Source organism: Ascaphus truei, chromosome 8, assembly GCF_040206685.1.
Source record: "Ascaphus truei isolate aAscTru1 chromosome 8, aAscTru1.hap1, whole genome shotgun sequence".
In the NCBI taxonomy this organism is placed as follows: domain Eukaryota; kingdom Metazoa; phylum Chordata; class Amphibia; order Anura; family Ascaphidae; genus Ascaphus; species Ascaphus truei.
Genome location: NC_134490.1, coordinates 484,711 through 503,155, shown reverse-complemented (window position 1 = coordinate 503,155; position 18,445 = coordinate 484,711). Strand labels below are relative to the sequence as shown.

Below are 18,445 nucleotides of genomic sequence, written 5' to 3'. Positions count from 1 at the left end.
ACCAGACACCTGCCACTACTACCAGACTGTTAAAGGTGGTACAGGCCACGCGGGACCCACCCAACATAGAAGGCGGAGGCTTCGCGGATACCGTCGCTGGATCCGCGGATCCCATCTTCTTCATCTGCGCGCCCGGGGGTGGACACACCCGGCAGGTGCCTCACCTCATCACGTGCACCAAAAGTACGCGGGACAGTGGGGCAGCGCCGCCTCGCACACGTGGTTGGGTGTTTGACTCAGTGCCCAGGGGCACCTCAGTGCAGCGGGGTAAAACCAGCGAGGGAAAGGACGCGGTGCAGAGGGAAGCACGGTGAAGGGGCACGGCCCTGCGAGGCTTGTGTGTTGTGCAGTGTGACATTATTCTGTGCAGTAAAACGGTTATACTTCTACACGTGTGTCTTATTGCATGGAGTTCTGTCACGGGGTCATTCCACACGGTGGGATCCCGTACAGGTGGAGGCGCAACCGAACCACCACTCAGGTGCACCCCAGGCTCCCAGCAGTGGAGACTCAGGTTCCTGGGAGCCACAGGTATTGCACCCACACATACCGTAGCGCTACACGTACATGTACGAGTATGTAGGCACGTGTGAATATGTGTATACATACATGTACGTGTATGTGGGTTTGTGTGAATATGTGTATACATACATGTACGAGTATGTAGGCACGTGTGAATATGTGTATACATACATGTACGAGTATGTAGGCACGTGTGAATATGTGTATACATACATGTACGAGTATGTAGGCACGTGTGAATATGTGTATACATACATGTATGTGTATGTGGGCACGTGTGAATGTGTATACATACATGTACGAGTATGTAGGCAGGTGTGAATATGTGTATACATGTACGTGTATGTGGGTTTGTGTGAATATGTGTATACATACATGTACGAGTATGTAGGCAGGTGTGAATATGTGTATACATACATGTACGTGTATGTAGGCAGGTGTGAATATGTGTATACATACATGTACGTGTATGTGGGTTTGTGTGAATATGTGTATACACACATGTACGAGTATGTAGGCACGTATGAATATGTGTATACATACCTGTACGAGTATGTAGGCAGGTGTGAATATGTGTATACATACATGTACGTGTATGTGGTCACGTGTGAATATGTGTATACATACATGTACGAGTATGTAGGCACGTGTGAATATGTGTATACATACATGTATGTGTATGTGGGCACGTGTGAATATGTGTATACATACATGTACGAGTATGTAGGCAGGTGTGAATATGTGTATACATACATGTACGAGTATGTAGGCACGTGTGAATATGTGTACTGTATACATACATGTACGAGTATGTTGGCACGTGTGCATATGTGTATACATACATGTACGTGTATGTAGGCACGTGTGAATATGTGTATACATACATGTACGTGTATGTTGTCACGTGTGAATATGTGTATACATGCATGTACATGTATGTGGATTTGTGTGAATATGTGTATACATACATGTACGAGTATGTAGGCACGTGTGAATATGTGTATACATACATGTACGTGTATGTGGGTTTGTGTGAATATGTGCATACATACATGTACGTGTATGTTGGCACGTGTGAATATGTGCATACTTACATGTACGTGTATGTGGGTTTGTGTGAATAAGTGTATACATACATGTACGAGTATTTAGGCACGTGTGAATATGTGTATACATATATGTACGAGTATGTAGGCAGGTGTGAATATGTGTATACATACATGTACGTGTATGTGGGTTTGTGTGAATGTGTATACATACATGTACGAGTATGTAGGCACGTGTGAATATGTGTATACATAAATGTACGAGTATGTAGGCACATGTGAATATGTGTATACATACATGTACGTGTATGTGGGCACGTGTGAATGTGTATACATACATGTACGAGTATGTAGGCAGGTGTGAATATGTGTATACATGTACGTGTATGTGGGTTTGTGTGAATATGTGTATACATACATGTACGAGTATGTAGGCAGGTGTGAATATGTGTATACATACATGTACGTGTATGTAGGCAGGTGTGAATATGTGTATACATACATGTACGTGTATGTGGTCACGTGTGAATATGTGTATACATACATGTATGAGTATGTAGGCAGGTGTGAATATGTGTATACATACATGTACGAGTATGTAGGCACGTGTGAATATGTGTATACATACATGTATGTGTATGTGGGCACATGTGAATATGTGTATACATACATGTACGTGTATGTAGGCACGTGTGAATATGTGTACTGTATACATACATGTACGAGTATGTTGGCACGTGTGCATATGTGTATACATACATGTACGTGTATGTAGGCACGTGTGAATATGTGCATACATACATGTACGTGTATGTTGTCACGTGTGAATATGTGTATACATGCATGTACATGTATGTGGGTTTGTGTGAATATGTGTATACATACATGTACGAGTATGTAGGCAGGTGTGAATATGTGTATACATACATGTACGTGTATGTGGGTTTGTGTGAATGTGTATACATACATGTACGAGTATGTAGGCACGTGTGAATATGTGTATACATACATGTACGTGTATGTGGTCACGTGTGAATATGTGTATACATACATGTACGTGGGTTTGTGTGAATATGTGTATACATACATGTACGTGTACATGGGTTTGTGTGAATATGTGTATACATACATGTACGTGGGTTTGTGTGAATATGTGTATACATACATGTACGTGGGTTTGTGTGAATATGTGTATACATACATGAGCGTTTCAGAACATATAAAGGAGCAGAATCCTTCACATAATTCCTGCAGCTTTTCCTGTGTGTGTAATTCCTAACGAACTCACCGGCAATGACGGGGTTAAACTGTGTTATATAAAACCTTTCTATGGTCACTGTGCTCACGTTACACTGACACCCTGACACACTCACACTGATACAGTGACACACTGTCACCCTGACACACTGTCACCCCGACACACTGTCACGCTGTCACCCTGACACACTGTCACACTGATACAGTGACACACTGTCACACTTACCCTGACACACTGTTACACTGATACACTGACACAGTCACATTCACCCTGACACACTGACACACTGTTACACTGTCACCCTGATATACTTGTCACCCTGACACACTGTCACACTCACCCTGACACACTGATACACTGACACAGTCACACTCACCCTGACACACTGTTAGGCCGAGTCCATAGAAGGACAGGCCGCGCTGAGCCCCTGCATCCTCAATGAGGATGCCTTGAGAGGGGGCTCACGCGAGCGTCCGCAGGCGTGCTGAGGCGCTGGATTTTTCAGCCGACAGCCAAGCTGTTTTTCAGAGCGCTGTCGGCTGAAAACATCCAATCAGTGCAGAGCAGCGTCAAAAAAACATCCAATCAGCGCGGAGCAGCGTCAAAAAAACATCCAATCAGCGCGGAGCAGCGTCAACGTCCCGGCGCCGTGACGTCGGCGCCGTGACGTTGACGTCGGTGCGTCGCGGGCGATTGGCCCAGTGACGTCACTGCCCCGCCTCCCTCAGTCTCCCCCCGCCTCCGATCGCGGCCGCTGGCTCGCCTGCATGGGCATGAAATTGCGCAGATTTCAGCAGGCGAGCCTCAGCGGCAGCGCGGTCCAGCCCTGCTACCCCTTCTCTGGCCCCAGCCTACACTGTCACCCTGACACACTGTCACACTGACACACTGTCACACTGTCACACTGTCACCCTGACACACTGTCACACTATTACACTATCACACTGTCACACTGACACACTGATATACTGTTGCACTGTCACACTGACACACTGTCACACTGACACACTGTCACACTGACACACTGTCACACTGTCACACTATTACACTGTCACACTGACACACTATTACACTGTCACACTGACACACTATTACACTGTCACACTGACACTGTTACACTGTCACACTGACACACTGTCACATGGTTACATTATCACACTTTTACACTGATACACTGTCACACTGATACACAGTCACACTGTCACACTGTCACACTGATACGCTGTCACACTGATACACTGTCACACTGATACACAGTCACACTGTCACACTGATACACTGTCATACTGTCACACTGATACACTGTCACACTGATACACTGTCACACTGATACACTGATACACTGTCACACTGATACACTGTCACACTGTCACACTGATACACTGTCACACTGATACACTGTCACACTGATACACTGTCACACTGATACACTGTCACACTGTCACACTGACACACTGTCACACTGTCACACTGTCACACTGATACACTGTCACACTGTCACACTGATACACTGTCACACTGATACACTGTCACACTGTCACACTGATACACTGTCACACTGTCACACTGATACACTGTCACACTGTCACACTGATACACTGTCACACTGTCACACTGTCACACTGTTACACTGTCACACTGGCACCTTCAAACCCCCCCTTCCTTCCTTGTAGTTCCATGACATGATTGCAGCCTGACAGCAACGAAGGGGTTAAGATGACAATGTTCTTTTAACCCCCTCAGCGCCAGAAGACAGGTCACTGGTGCCTTGCCGTCACGTTGCTGTTCCCCCTTGTACACACGTAGTATTTCTCCCCTTTAGATTCATGTCTGTGAGTAACCAGATCAGAAAGAGTCGGATACTGACATGGATATCACACTGCCACACTGTCACACTGTCACACTGATACACTAATACACTGTCACACTGATACACTGTCACACTGTCACACTGATACACTAATACACTGTCACACTGATACACTAATACACTGTCACACTGATATACTGATACACTGATACACTATCACACTGTCACACTATCACACTAATACACTGTCACACTGATATACTGTCACACTGATATACTGATACACTGTCACACTGTCACACTGATACACTGTCACACTGGTACACTGTCACACTGATGCACTGTCACACTGATGCACTGTCACACTGATACACTGTCACACTGTCACACTGATACACTGATACACTGTCACACTGACACACTGTCACACTGTCGCACTGTCACACTGACGCACTGTCGCACTGTCGCACTGTCACACTGTCACACTGTCACACTGTCACACTGTCACACTGTCACACTGTCACACTGTCACACTGTCACACTGTCACACTGTCACACTGATATACTGATATACTGATATACTGATATACTGATACACTGATACACTGATACACTGATACACTATCACACTGTCACACTGTCACACTGATACACTAATACACTGTCACACTGATATACTGTCACACTGATATACTGATACACTGTCACACTGATACACTGTCACACTGATACACTGTCACACTGATACACTGATACACTGTCAAACTGATACACTGTCACACTGATAAACTGTCACACTGTCGCACTGATACACTGTCGCACTGATGCACTGTCGCACTGATGCACTGTCACACTGATGCACTGTCACACTGATATACTGTCACACTGATACACTGATACACTGTCACACTGATACACTGTCACACTGTCACACTGATACACTGAGGCACTGATACACTGTCGCACTGATACACTGTCGCACTGATGCACTGTCACACTGATACACTGATACACTGTCACACTGATACACTGTCACACTGATACACTGTCACACTGATACACTGTCACACTGATATACTGTCACACTGTCACACTGATACACTGTCACACTGTCACACTGATTGATACACTGTCAGTAGGATACTGACATCGATATCACAACCCACAAAGTAACGCTCCCTTTTAGATTGTCAGCTTCTTGTTCCAGGACCCTGTGCTGAAGCAGGGAGGGTATAGGTATTGTATTAAAGGTGCAGTGAGCTAGTGAGATGTCATTTACAAATATATACTCCCAGAATTGGTCCCCCCACTATAATCTGCAGCTGCATGTTCAGTACCCCCCCCCCCTCACCCTGTATTGTGCTGCGCCACTGAACATGTTGCTGCCATGGAAAGAAACACTTGCAATGACAATAGTTTTCCTTGCAATCACTGACCCCTCCAGCACTGAAGGGGTTAATGTAGGCAGCGCCAAAGACACTTTATTTTTTACATCATCATCAAGAAAATGAAGGAAATCTTCCTCAGACTCACTTCTCCGTGTCCGACCCCGGGTATAACCGGCACAGGGGGTCGTGCAGCCACCACGGGGGCGCGCCGCTGGGCTGGGGGTGCAGGGTCCCAGGGACAGTAACACACGTCCTCCTCCCAGGTCAGGGGGCGCTAAACTCTAGCCTTATGTGTGTGTGTATGTGTGAGTGAGTGTGTGTGTATATGTATGTATGTGTGTGTATGTATGTGGGTGTATGTATGTATGTGTGTGTGAGTGTGGGTATATGTATGTGTGTGAGTGTGTGTGCGTGTGTGGGTATATGTATGTATGTGTGTGTGTATGTATGTGGGGATATGTATGTATGTATGTGTGTGTGTGAGTGTGGGTATATGTATGTGTGTGAGTGTGTGTGCGTGTGTGGGTATATGTATGTATGTGTGTGTGTATGTATGTGGGTATATGTATGTGTGTGAGTGTGGGTATATGTATGTGTGTGTGTATGTGTGTGTGTGGGTATATGTATGTATGTGTGTGTGTATGTATGTGGGTATATGTATGTGTGTGAGTGTGGGTATATGTATGTGTGTGTGTGTGTGTGTGTGTGTGTATGTGGGTATATGTATGTGTGTGAGTGTGGGTATATGTGTGAGTGTGGGTATATGTATGTGTGTGTGGGTATATGTATGTGTGTGAGTGTGGGTATATGTATGTATGTGTGTGTGTGTATGTATGTGGGTATATGTATGTGTGTGAGTGTGGGTATATGTATGTGTGTGAGTGTGGGTATATGTATGTATGTATATGTGGGTATATGTATGTATGGGTGTGTGGGTATATGTACGTGTGTGTGTGTGGGTATATATGTATGAGTGTATATACAGTATGTGTATGCATACAGTATGTGTACGTATGTGTGTATATATAGTATGTGTATGTGAGTATATGTATGTATGTGTGTCTATATATATATATATATATATATATATATATATATATATATATATATATATATATACACACACACACACACACACACACACACACACACACACACACACACACACACACACACACACACACACACACACACACACACACACACATATATATACGGTATGTGTATCTAGGTGTGTATATGTATGTGTGTGTATGTATGTATGTATGTATGTGTGTATATGTATGTCTCTGTGTGTATATGTATGTCTCTGTGTGTACGAGTGTATATACAGTATGCGTATGTATGTGTGTGTATACAGTATGTGTATGTATATGGGTATATTATGTATGTGTGTATATATAGTATGTGTATGTGAGTATATGTATGTATGTGTGTCTGTGTGTGCATAAATGTATGTGTGTGTATCTATGTATGTGTGTATATACAGTATGTGTATGTATGTGTGTGGGTATATGTATGTGTGTCTGTGTCATATATATATATATATATATATATATATATATATATATATATATATATATATATATATATATACACAGTATATGGTATGTGTGTGTATATGTGTCTAGGTGTGCATATGAATGTGTGTGTCTGTGTGTAGTGTGTATATGTGTATGTATATATATGTGTATGTATGTATGTAGGTGTGTGTGTAGTGTATATATGTGTATGTATATATGTGTAGGTAGGTGTGTGTGTATATGTGTATCTTAACTCTCTCTCTGCCAGAGGGGCGAGCACCGCTCACTGAAAGGGTTAATTAACGCTCATTGGGTGCAACATTTTCACTCCCTCACTCCTCTGTCCCCCCCTCTCATACTTCCTGTCCCCCCTCTCATACTTCCTGTCCCCCTCTCATACTTCCTGTCCCCCACTCTCAAACTTCCTGTCCCCCCTCTCATACCACCTGTCCCCCCTCTCATACTTCCTGTCCCCCCTCTCATTCTTCCTGCCCCCCTATCATACCTCCTTCCCCCCCTTTCATACCTCCTTCCCCCCTCTCATACTTCCTGCCCCCCCCTCTCATACTTCCTGTCCCCCCCTCATACTTCCTGTCCCTGCCTCATACTTCCTGTCCCCCATCATACCTCCTTCCCCCCCTTTCATACCTCCTTCCCCCCTCTCATACTTCCTGTCCCCCCTCTCATACTTCCTGTCCCCCCGTCATACCACCTGTCCCCCCTCTCATACTTCCTGTCCCCCCCTCATACCACCTGTCCCCCCTCTCATACTTCCTGTCCCCCCTCTCATACTTCCTGTCCCCCCTATCATACCTCCTTCCCCCCCTTTCATACCTCCTTCCCCCTCTCATACCTCCTGTCCCCCCTCTCATACTTCCTGTCCCCCTCTCCTACTTCCTGTCCCCCCTCTCATACCTCCTACCCCCCCTCATACCTCCTGCCCCCTAAGACCTCCTACCCCCACTCTCATACCTCCTGCCTCCCCCCTCTCATACCTCCTTCCCCCCTCTCATACTTCCTGTCCCCTCTCATACCTCCTGCCTCCCCCTCTCATACGTCCTGCCCCCCCCTCTCATACCTCCTGCCTCACCTCTCTCATACCACCTGCCTCCCCCCCTCTCATACGTCCTGCCTCCCCCTCATACCTCCTGCCCCCCCTCATACCTCCTGCCCCCCCTCATACCTCCTGCCCCCCCTCATACCTCCTGCCCCCCCTCATACCTCCTGCCCCCCCCCTCATACCTCCTGTTTCTGTCTTTGTGTTAACCCATTTGTGCGCCGTGCCATGGCTAATATATAATATATAGAGAGAGCGATAGTGTAATATTCATTCATCACTGCGGGAGTCTGGGGGAGCTGCAGAGCACTGCGTCACAGCCAGGGGGAGCTGCAGAGCATTGCGTCACAGCCAGGGAGAGCTGCAGAGCACTGTGTCACAGCCAGGGGGAGCTGCAGAGCACTGCGTCACAGCCAGGGGGAGCTGCAGAGCACTGCGTCACAGCCAGGGGGAGCTGCAGAGCACTGCGTCACAGCCAGGGGGAGCTGCAGAGCACTGCGTCACAGCCAGGGGGAGCTGCAGAGCACTGCGTCACAGCCAGGGGGAGCTGCAGAGCATTGCGTCACACCCAGGGGGAGCTGCAGAGCACTACGTTACAGCCAGGGGGAGCTGCAGAGCATTGCGTCACACCCAGGGGGAGCTGCAGAGCACTACGTCACAGCCAGGGGGAGCTGCAGAGCACTGCGTCACAGCCAGGGGGAGCTGCAGAGCACTGCGTCACAGCCAGGGGGAGCTGCAGAGCATTGCGTCACACCCAGGGGGAGCTGCAGAGCACTGCGTCACAGCCAGAGGGAGCTGCAGAGCATTGCGTCACACCCAGGGGGAGCTGCAGAGCATTGCGTCACAGCCAGGGGGAGCTGCAGAGCACTGCGTCACAGCCAGGGGGAGCTGCAGAGCACTGCGTCACAGCCAGGGGGAGCTGCAGAGCACTGCGTCACAGCCAGGGGGAGCTGCAGAGCATTGCGTCACAGCCAGGGGGAGCTGCAGAGCACTGCGTCACAGCCAGAGGGAGCTGCAGAGCACTGCGTCACAGCCAGGGGGAGCTGCAGAGCACTGCGTCACAGCCAGGGGGAGCTGCAGAGGTGTGTATCAGTGTGTGTGTGTGTATCAGTGTGTGTGTGTATCAGTGTGTGTGTATCAGTGTGTCTATCAGTGTGTGTGTGTATCAGTGTGTGTGTGTATCAGTGTGTGTATCAGTGTGTGGGTGTGTATCAGTGTGTGTATCAGTGTGTGTATCAGTGTGTGTGTGTATCAGTGTGTGTATCAGTGTGTGTGTGTGTATCAGTGTGTGTGTGTGTGTGTGTGTGTGTGTGTGTGTGTGTGTGTGTGTGTGTGTGTGTGTGTGTGTGTGTGTGTGTGTGTGTGTGTGTGTGTGTGTGTGTGTGTGCATGTATGTTCTATGCCAGTTACTAAAGAGCCAGAAAAAGCCGCTGTCACAAACTGATACTGATACTTTTGATTCAGATTGAAGCTTTTTTTGTCAGACTAACACAACTTCCACCTGTGCAGCAAATGTGTTTCCTGTACAAACATGAATGAAAACTAAGCAGCATTAACGTGATAAATGAGCTTCTGGGGCACAGACAGGTCCGCCTGGTTCTCGATGCACCGCAGGCAGGGTTCCAGATGCCCCGCAGGCAGGGTTCCAGATGCCCCGCAGGCAGGGTTCCAGATGCCCCGCAGGCAGGGTTCCAGATGCCCCGCAGGCAGGGTTCCCGGTGCCCCGCAGGCAGGGTTCCAGATGCCCCGCAGGCAGGGTTCCAGATGCCCCGCAGGCAGGGTTCCAGATGCCCCGCAAGCAGGGTTCCCGATGCCCCGCAGGCAGGGTTCCCTGCGTATAGCACACTTTGCTGCTGCACTGTCCTGTATTGTGAGGTCCTGCTGGTAGTAATTGTCGGGAGACGCTCCCACTGAGGCATCTGCTCCTTGTCCTGTCAGGAACTAAATACAAAACCTTTGTGCTGAATCTGCCGCCCCCCTTCCCACTGCAGTGTGACCCACCTCAGCGGTTATACTCTCTTTGCTGCAGTACTATCACTTGCATGTGCAGTATATGTATGCCCTTATCAATATTCAAGTACTTAATATCAACAAAAGGTTGCAGGACCAGATGGCGCCACGCTGGCACAAAGTGGCTAAACAGTGTGACAAGATGATAAAAGTGCTTTGTGTCCTGCCCCCATGTGTGAGTCTGTGTGCGTGTCCCAGGATTTAGCCATGTTTGTAACCCGCCACTGGCTCCTTTCTAGCCACGATGTAACACTCAGGAAATCCCTTCCACTGCAAAATCATCCAGATCCTTCATCAAAATAATGTCTGGACTCTTGGACCTGCTTGGGGTTCTGTCCATGCTCTGTGGGGTCCCTGCCATGCTCTGGTCACGGGAATCAAACGCAGACTCAATGTACCGATGGCCCCTTGAGAAGTTGCCATCCTCCTCTTCCTCTTCTCTCTCGCCCCAGGATTCCATCCTCTCCCCCTTGTCCAGACCTCCATGAGCTGAGAGCTGTGAGGAATCCTTCAATGAGGTTATGGATGAGGCGGGCAATGGGGCGAGCCCTGGGTACAACAAAAATGGGCTGTTCGGCTCATCCAGTGTTTGCGTCTCCCTCTCCGACGGAGGCAGGGACACCTGCAGGTATTTCCCCGTTTCTGGATCGTAAAAGGTTTTGACCCGGAAGTGAACTGGAATGTCCACCACAAAGTACTGCCCAGAGTCTGGGTCCTGAAGGAGTTTACGTTGGGTGACAGGGAAGGACGGGGTGGAAGAGGCAGAGAGGGATCCCTCTTGCCTAGGTGGGCAGGATACCACTTTGAAGTGTGCTGGTGGCATCATTAAGGTCGGGGTGACATTTCCAGGGGACGGGACATCTAGGATAAGCTCCGGCTCATGGATTTCGCCATCATGCATCTTTAGAGGCCCGTCTGTTTTCCTGCGTTTCTTAGTCAGGCGCTTCGCACGTCTCAGCGCTTTCTCAGTCTTGGGTGGCACTGCTGGAGGTTTTCCAGCGTGCATCATCTTCAAGTCCACGGCTGGAGCTCTCTCTCGAGGGTGCCCGGTTAACTCTGTGGTTTGAAACTCCATGCTCCCTGGGAGAGCAAAGACAGATTTCTCAGGGGTTGGGAAGGGAAATGCTCCATTCCTGGAGGTTGCACCTGCTGAAGTTGGACTTGGAAGATCCTCTAACCCAGAGAACGCCGTGGTGAAGCCAGAGCTCTGCGTGTTCATGGACATGGGACTGGTCACCATAGAGCAGGTGAGACTCTCCGACATGGGACTGGTAATGGTGGAACAGGCGGTTTCTTCAGAAAATGCCACAGCGTCCTCAAATGGTAGTGGGCTGCTGTCGAGTGGAGAATACAGTGTGCTCTCAGCAGTTAGGAGAGGAGAACTGACACACTCTCCATTCATCATATCCTCCTGGGATTCGCTAATGTTCTGCGCCAGCAAAGTGTTACACTCTGGTGAAGGACCTGTGACCTCTGAGACACAGGTCTCAACCGGATGGAAGAAAGGACCCTCCAGGCCGGGGGAACTTGTGTCGTTGCAGCTGGCCTCTGTTTTGGCCGTCTCGATCTTGTCCTTCTCTGTGTTCCTCCAGTTTGCATTAAGGGAACAGAGCTTTTTCCAGAGCTCCAGGTTCTCTGCTTCCTCCCTCTGCTTCTTCTCAAGGTTACACTCTGTGTCTCCTCGTTTTAGGGTCTCTGATGCAGGGCGCCTACTCAGCAGCTCACGGATTGTTCTTCCACTGTCGGCATTTACGTTCTCGCTCTCTCTTGCTATAGACCGCGCTTCCTTCACCTCCGCCCTATCCTTCGAACGACAGATCACTTCTTCCTTCCTGCAAACCAGTGAGTCTTCTGAAAGACTTCGAAGAAGAGGCGGCCTTACTGACCTAGTGACCGGAGAGTACCTAATCGTGTTGTCTTTAATACGAAACAGGTTTGGTTTGAATGATGGGATGGACGCTGTTATTTGAAGCTCCTCGTTACACACAATTTCCTTGTTCTGTTCCTCACTTGCCAGCGTCTCCTTCTCTTCTCCCTTACTCTCCTTCTCTTCTCCCTTACTCTCATTCTCTTCTCCCTTCCTCTCATTCTCTTCTCCCTTCCTCTCATTCTCTCCTCCCTTCCTCTCACTCTCTCCTCCCTTCCTCTCACTCTCTCCTCCCTTCCTCTCACTCTCTGTCTCAGAATCAGCGCTCTCCCTGTTCCCCTCCATGCCGCAGCTGCTTACAGCGTAATACTGCAGCTCATCTTTTGCTACATTTCCGCTTTGCTCTCTCTTTCCATCTTCCTCACTTTCACTGCTTCTGTGCCTCTCTAACTCCTGGGAGGGGTAAGACTCTTCTTGGCAAACTGGAGCATCTTCTATGTGTCTTTCTTTGTTGTACTCTAGTACAATGTTTCCATCCATGGGTGCAAGCTCTTTAGCTTCTCCCCAACTACCATTTGCAGTCGACTCTTCTATGGTATTCTCTTCAGGCTGAAGAGGTTCTGCTATCCTTTGGACCAAAACTGGGTCAAGGTGGTTCTTTCCTGTGAGTTCTACATTCGGGTCGGTGTCCTCCCTGTGATAGATGTTCAATGAGGGATAGTCTGCACCCTTCCTGATATGCTGTTCAAGGTGATTGACCCTGGCAGACACAATACGTTCTTCAGGGATATTTATCTCTCTGTGAATCTCTTCCTGAATGCTGCCTCTATTCTCATCTCCATTCTCATAGACTAAACTCTCCATCACCTGCTGTGGGGAACTCAGAGTTAGGTAGTTATCAGCTGATTTCCCAAGGAAGTCTGTCTTGTTGTCCTTTTCCATCCCTCTTGGGTTCTGCATCGAGGCGGTTTGGGTTGTGTTTTCCCTCTCTGTGGCCCATTTCTGGAAATTTAACACAGCCGCACTGAGGTTCCCATCCTCCTGTATCCGGCTGTCCCCTGCCTGATTCTTTCCATTTCTCCCTGATGTGGCCGGACTGTACGTGCTCTTCATTCGTTTCCGCACGTCCTTCAGGTTGAACAACAGACTCGTCGCTTTGGACTTATAATCATCCCTGTTCCTGTACAGACTCACTTCCCTTGATTCCTGCTCTTTTGTGGTTAAGGGCTCAGCTGCTGGCGGGGTAATCATCATGGGCATTTCGTCCAGGGCCTCCTGTATGTTTTTCCTCCTTATAACTGGAGTCAGAAGCTCGATGATGTTAAAAGAAGGGCTGGTGGGCTTTGCGGGCGGGAGGTCCTCTTTATTTGCCAGTATGTTCTCATGGAGCGGAGATGTAGCAACAAGCAACTTTTCACCTGGCTCTATTCTTTGAGTGACCTTTGTTCTCCTCCACGGAGGAACATGGCTTTCGCCGTGGGGCTTGGGGTGAGAGTTTGGAGGTACTGATCCAGAAGTAAAGGGGGGAGGCTCTGTAGTGCTTTCTCTTGGCATCTTTCTAACCTTGTGCCTCTGCTCTGATAAACAAAGTGACCCCACATGCCCAGCTGAATCCTTTTCCACTTGCTGTATCACAGTCTTTTTTGTACTAAAGGATGATGGAACTTCAGCAGCCACTATGAGCTCATGTCCTTTGTCCATCCCCCCCGGCCTCTTGGCCTGTGGTAGGGGAACTGCCCTAGCCTGGACCTCCTCATTTCTTTTAGTAGTCGAGTAGGGTTCATTAGACACTAGTTCTGTACTCTGACTTGTGATTGGCTCCTGTTTACATTCTGCTGGTGGCTTAGATATGCTCATGTCTCTAGGGTCCCTATTCCAGTTGAAGTGCTCTTTGGATGATGATGGAGATCCCACATCTACCTGCATCTCCTCCTCTTGGATCCTGGTGTACAGTGGAAGCCTCTGTGCTCCTATCCTCTGGGCATATTCTTTGCTTTGCTTTCCAACTGGTGCCCTTTTGCTTGGTAATGGGGGCACAGACCTTAAATTTTGAACAGCTTCATGGCTACTGGACGCTGTGGATGCGGGAGAGTGCCAACCAACATCTAGTCCGGTCTCCCGGGCCCGTATCCCGGATATCACCCGTGGCACTGGGGGTGAGCAGGAGGCTGCAGATCCCAGAGCAGGAGGCGTTCCAGGGAGCGAGCTCTCACTTTCATCACCTCCATTTTCCCTCTTGTTGAGGTCGCCCCATGTCTTGAAGGCACTGTTCTCGCTGTGCAGGAAGTTGGACCTCCTGGTGGGCTCCTTCTGCTTCATGGCCTTTTTTGGGGGGTCGAGGAGCGGGGACCCCAATGAGCATGGAGACTCTGAGAGCACAGAACATGAGTCGGCATGGGACTCCATGAACACGTCCCTGGCTGTGCGTCTGTGTATGCTGCGGTTGTCGTGGGACCCTACACCCCCCTTGCTAGTGGAGTCTGGCAGTTCATTTGTGGTGCAAATTTGTTGGGTGATATCATAGGGGGCTCCTCCTTCTGCACTAAGCTTTCCATTCTGCGAGCATTTGGGGATGGGCAGCCGGGACTGGAAGGGTGACCCATGCGGCTGCTCGTTTTCGATGTTATCAAAAGTCTTTATCAGAGATGATACCTTGGAGCGCTGTCCGTAGCATTTCGGCTCAGGGGCGGTCACCTTAATTATGTTGGTCTTGCCATCGATCACCCCTTCCCTTACACAGTTGGGCAGAAGCTGTAATGTTGGTGCCCACTTGCCCTGCTGCCCGGGAAGCGTGGGTAACTGCGCCAGGGGCTTGGTCTTCCTGACGGAGAGGTGAAAGATTCCCAGGTGGTACTTGGTGGAAGGTGGCATCCCTCTGATGGGGGAGGGCAGGCGAGCATGGTCATTGAATTGTTCCTCTTCGGCAACGCTCAAGCTCCGAAAAGCTCTGTCCGTAAAACTGCTCACTTCCCGGTCTGTATCGTCCATGACGCCCACGCCATTCGCGCCCAGTCCATCTGTCAGCCTCTTGTGCTTCTTGTAACGAAGCATGTCCCCAGGTGACACCCTTCCCAAGGGGTTCTATGAGCGTGTGATGGGGAAAGATTGGCGATGGTGTCAAGGACTTGTCAGAGATACAATGGACCAGAGTCCTATGGTGGGGAAAAAAGACACAAATTAACATACACAGTGTGACATTGTATAACATAAATATATACATACACACCTAACATACATAGTGTGACATTGTATAACAGAAATATATACATACACACCTAACATACAGTGTGACATTGTATAACAGAAATATATACATACACACCTAACATACACAGTGTGTGACATGTATAACAGAAATATATACATACACACCTAACATACATAGTGTGACATTGTATAACAGAAATATATACATACACACCTAACATACACAGTGTGACATTGTATAACATAAATATATACATACACACCTAACATACATAGTGTGACATTGTATAACAGAAATATATACATACACAGCTAACATACACAGTGTGACATTGTATAACAGAAATATATACATACACACCTAACATACACAGTGTGTGACATTGTATAACATAAATATATACATACATACCTAACATACATAGTGTGACATTGTATAACAGAAATATATACATACACACCTAACATACATAGTGTGACATTGTATAACAGAAATATATACATACACACCTAACATACACAGTGTGTGACATTGTATAACAGAAATATATACATACACACCTAACATACACAGTGTGACATTGTATAACATAGCTATATACATACACACCTAACATACATAGTGTGACATTGTATAACAGAAATATATACATACACACCTAACATACACAGTGTGACATTGTATAACATAAACATATACATATACATACACACCTAACATACACAGTGTGACATTGTATAACAGAAATATATACATACACACCTAACATACAGTGTGACATTGTATAACAGAAATATATACATACACACCTAACATACACAGTGTGACATTGTATAACAGAAATATATACATACACACCTAACATACATAGTGTGACATTGTATAACAGAAATATATACATACACGCCTAACATACACAGTGTGACATTGTATAACATAGCTATATACATACACACCTAACATACATAGTGTGACATTGTATAACAGAAATATATACATACACGCCTAACATACACAGTGTGACATTGTATAACATAAACATATACATACACGCCTAACATACATAGTGTGACATTGTATAACAGAAATATATACATACACACCTAACATACAGTGTGACATTGTATAACAGAAATATATACATACACGCCTAACATACACAGTGTGACATTGTATAACATAAACATATACATACACGCCTAACATACATAGTGTGACATTGTATAACAGAAATATATACATACACACCTAACATACATAGTGTGACATTGTATAACAGAAATATATACATACACACCTAACATACATAGTGTGACATTGTATAACAGAAATATATACATACACACCTAACATACATAGCGTGACATTGTGTAACAGAAATATATACATACACACCTAACATACACAGTGTGACATTGTATAACATAAATATATACATACACACCTAACATACACAGTGTGTGACATTGTATAACATAAATATATACATACACACCTAACATACATAGTGTGACATTGTATAACAGAAATATATACATACACACCTAACATACACAGTGTGACATTGTATAACAGAAATATATACATACACACCTAACATACACAGTGTGACATTGTATAACAGAAATATATACATACACACCTAACATACACAGTGTGACATTGTATAACAGAAATATATACATACACGCCTAACATACACAGTGTGACATTGTATAACATAGCTATATACATACACACCTAACATACATAGTGTGACATTGTATAACAGAAATATATACATACACACCTAACATACAGTGTGACATTGTATAACAGAAATATATACATACACGCCTAACATACACAGTGTGACATTGTATAACATAAACATATACATACACGCCTAACATACATAGTGTGACATTGTATAACAGAAATATATACATACACACCTAACATACATAGTGGGACATTGTATAACAGAAATATATACATACACACCTAACATACATAGTGTGACATTGTATAACAGAAATATATACATACACACCTAACATACATAGCGTGACATGTATAACAGAAATATATACATACACACCTAACATACATAGCGTGACATTGTGTAACAGAAATATATACATACACACCTAACATACATAGCGTGACATTGTATAACAGAAATATATACATACACACCTAACATACATAGTGTGACATTGTATAACAGAAATATATACATACACACCTAACATACATAGCGTGACATTGTATAACAGAAATATATACATACACACCTAACATACATAGCGTGACATTGTATAACAGAAATATATACATACACACCTAACATACATAGTGTGACATTGTATAACGGAAATATATACATACACACCTAACATACATAGTGTGACATTGTATAACATAAATATATACATACACACCTAACATACACAGTGTGACATTGTATAACAGAAATATATACATACACACCTAACATACATAGCGTGACATTGTATAACAGAAATATATACATACACACCTAACATACAGTGTGACATTGTATAACAGAAATATATACATACACACCTAACATACACAGTGTGTGACATTGTATAACAGAAATATATACATACACACCTAACATACATAGTGTGACATTGTATAACAGAAATATATACATACACACCTAACATACATAGTGTGACATTGTATAACAGAAATATATACATACACACCTAACATACATAGTGTGACATTGTATAACAGAAATATAT

The 18,445-nt window shown here is 46.0% G+C and overlaps 1 protein-coding gene across 1 annotated transcript in view; it reads right to left on the bottom strand.

Annotated features, from left to right (window-relative positions):
- Window positions 1-8,785: 8,785 nt before the first annotated feature.
- The window catches only part of C8H10orf71 (chromosome 8 C10orf71 homolog), a 30,738-nt gene continuing 21,078 nt past the window's right edge, over window positions 8,786-18,445 (bottom strand). Inside the window, exon 2 of the mRNA XM_075610263.1 lies at window positions 8,786-15,633. Coding sequence (XP_075466378.1) covers window positions 10,868-15,532 — 4,665 coding nt within the window. The 5' untranslated portion in view covers window positions 15,533-15,633 and the 3' untranslated portion in view covers window positions 8,786-10,867. The remainder of the gene's footprint in view (window positions 15,634-18,445) is intronic.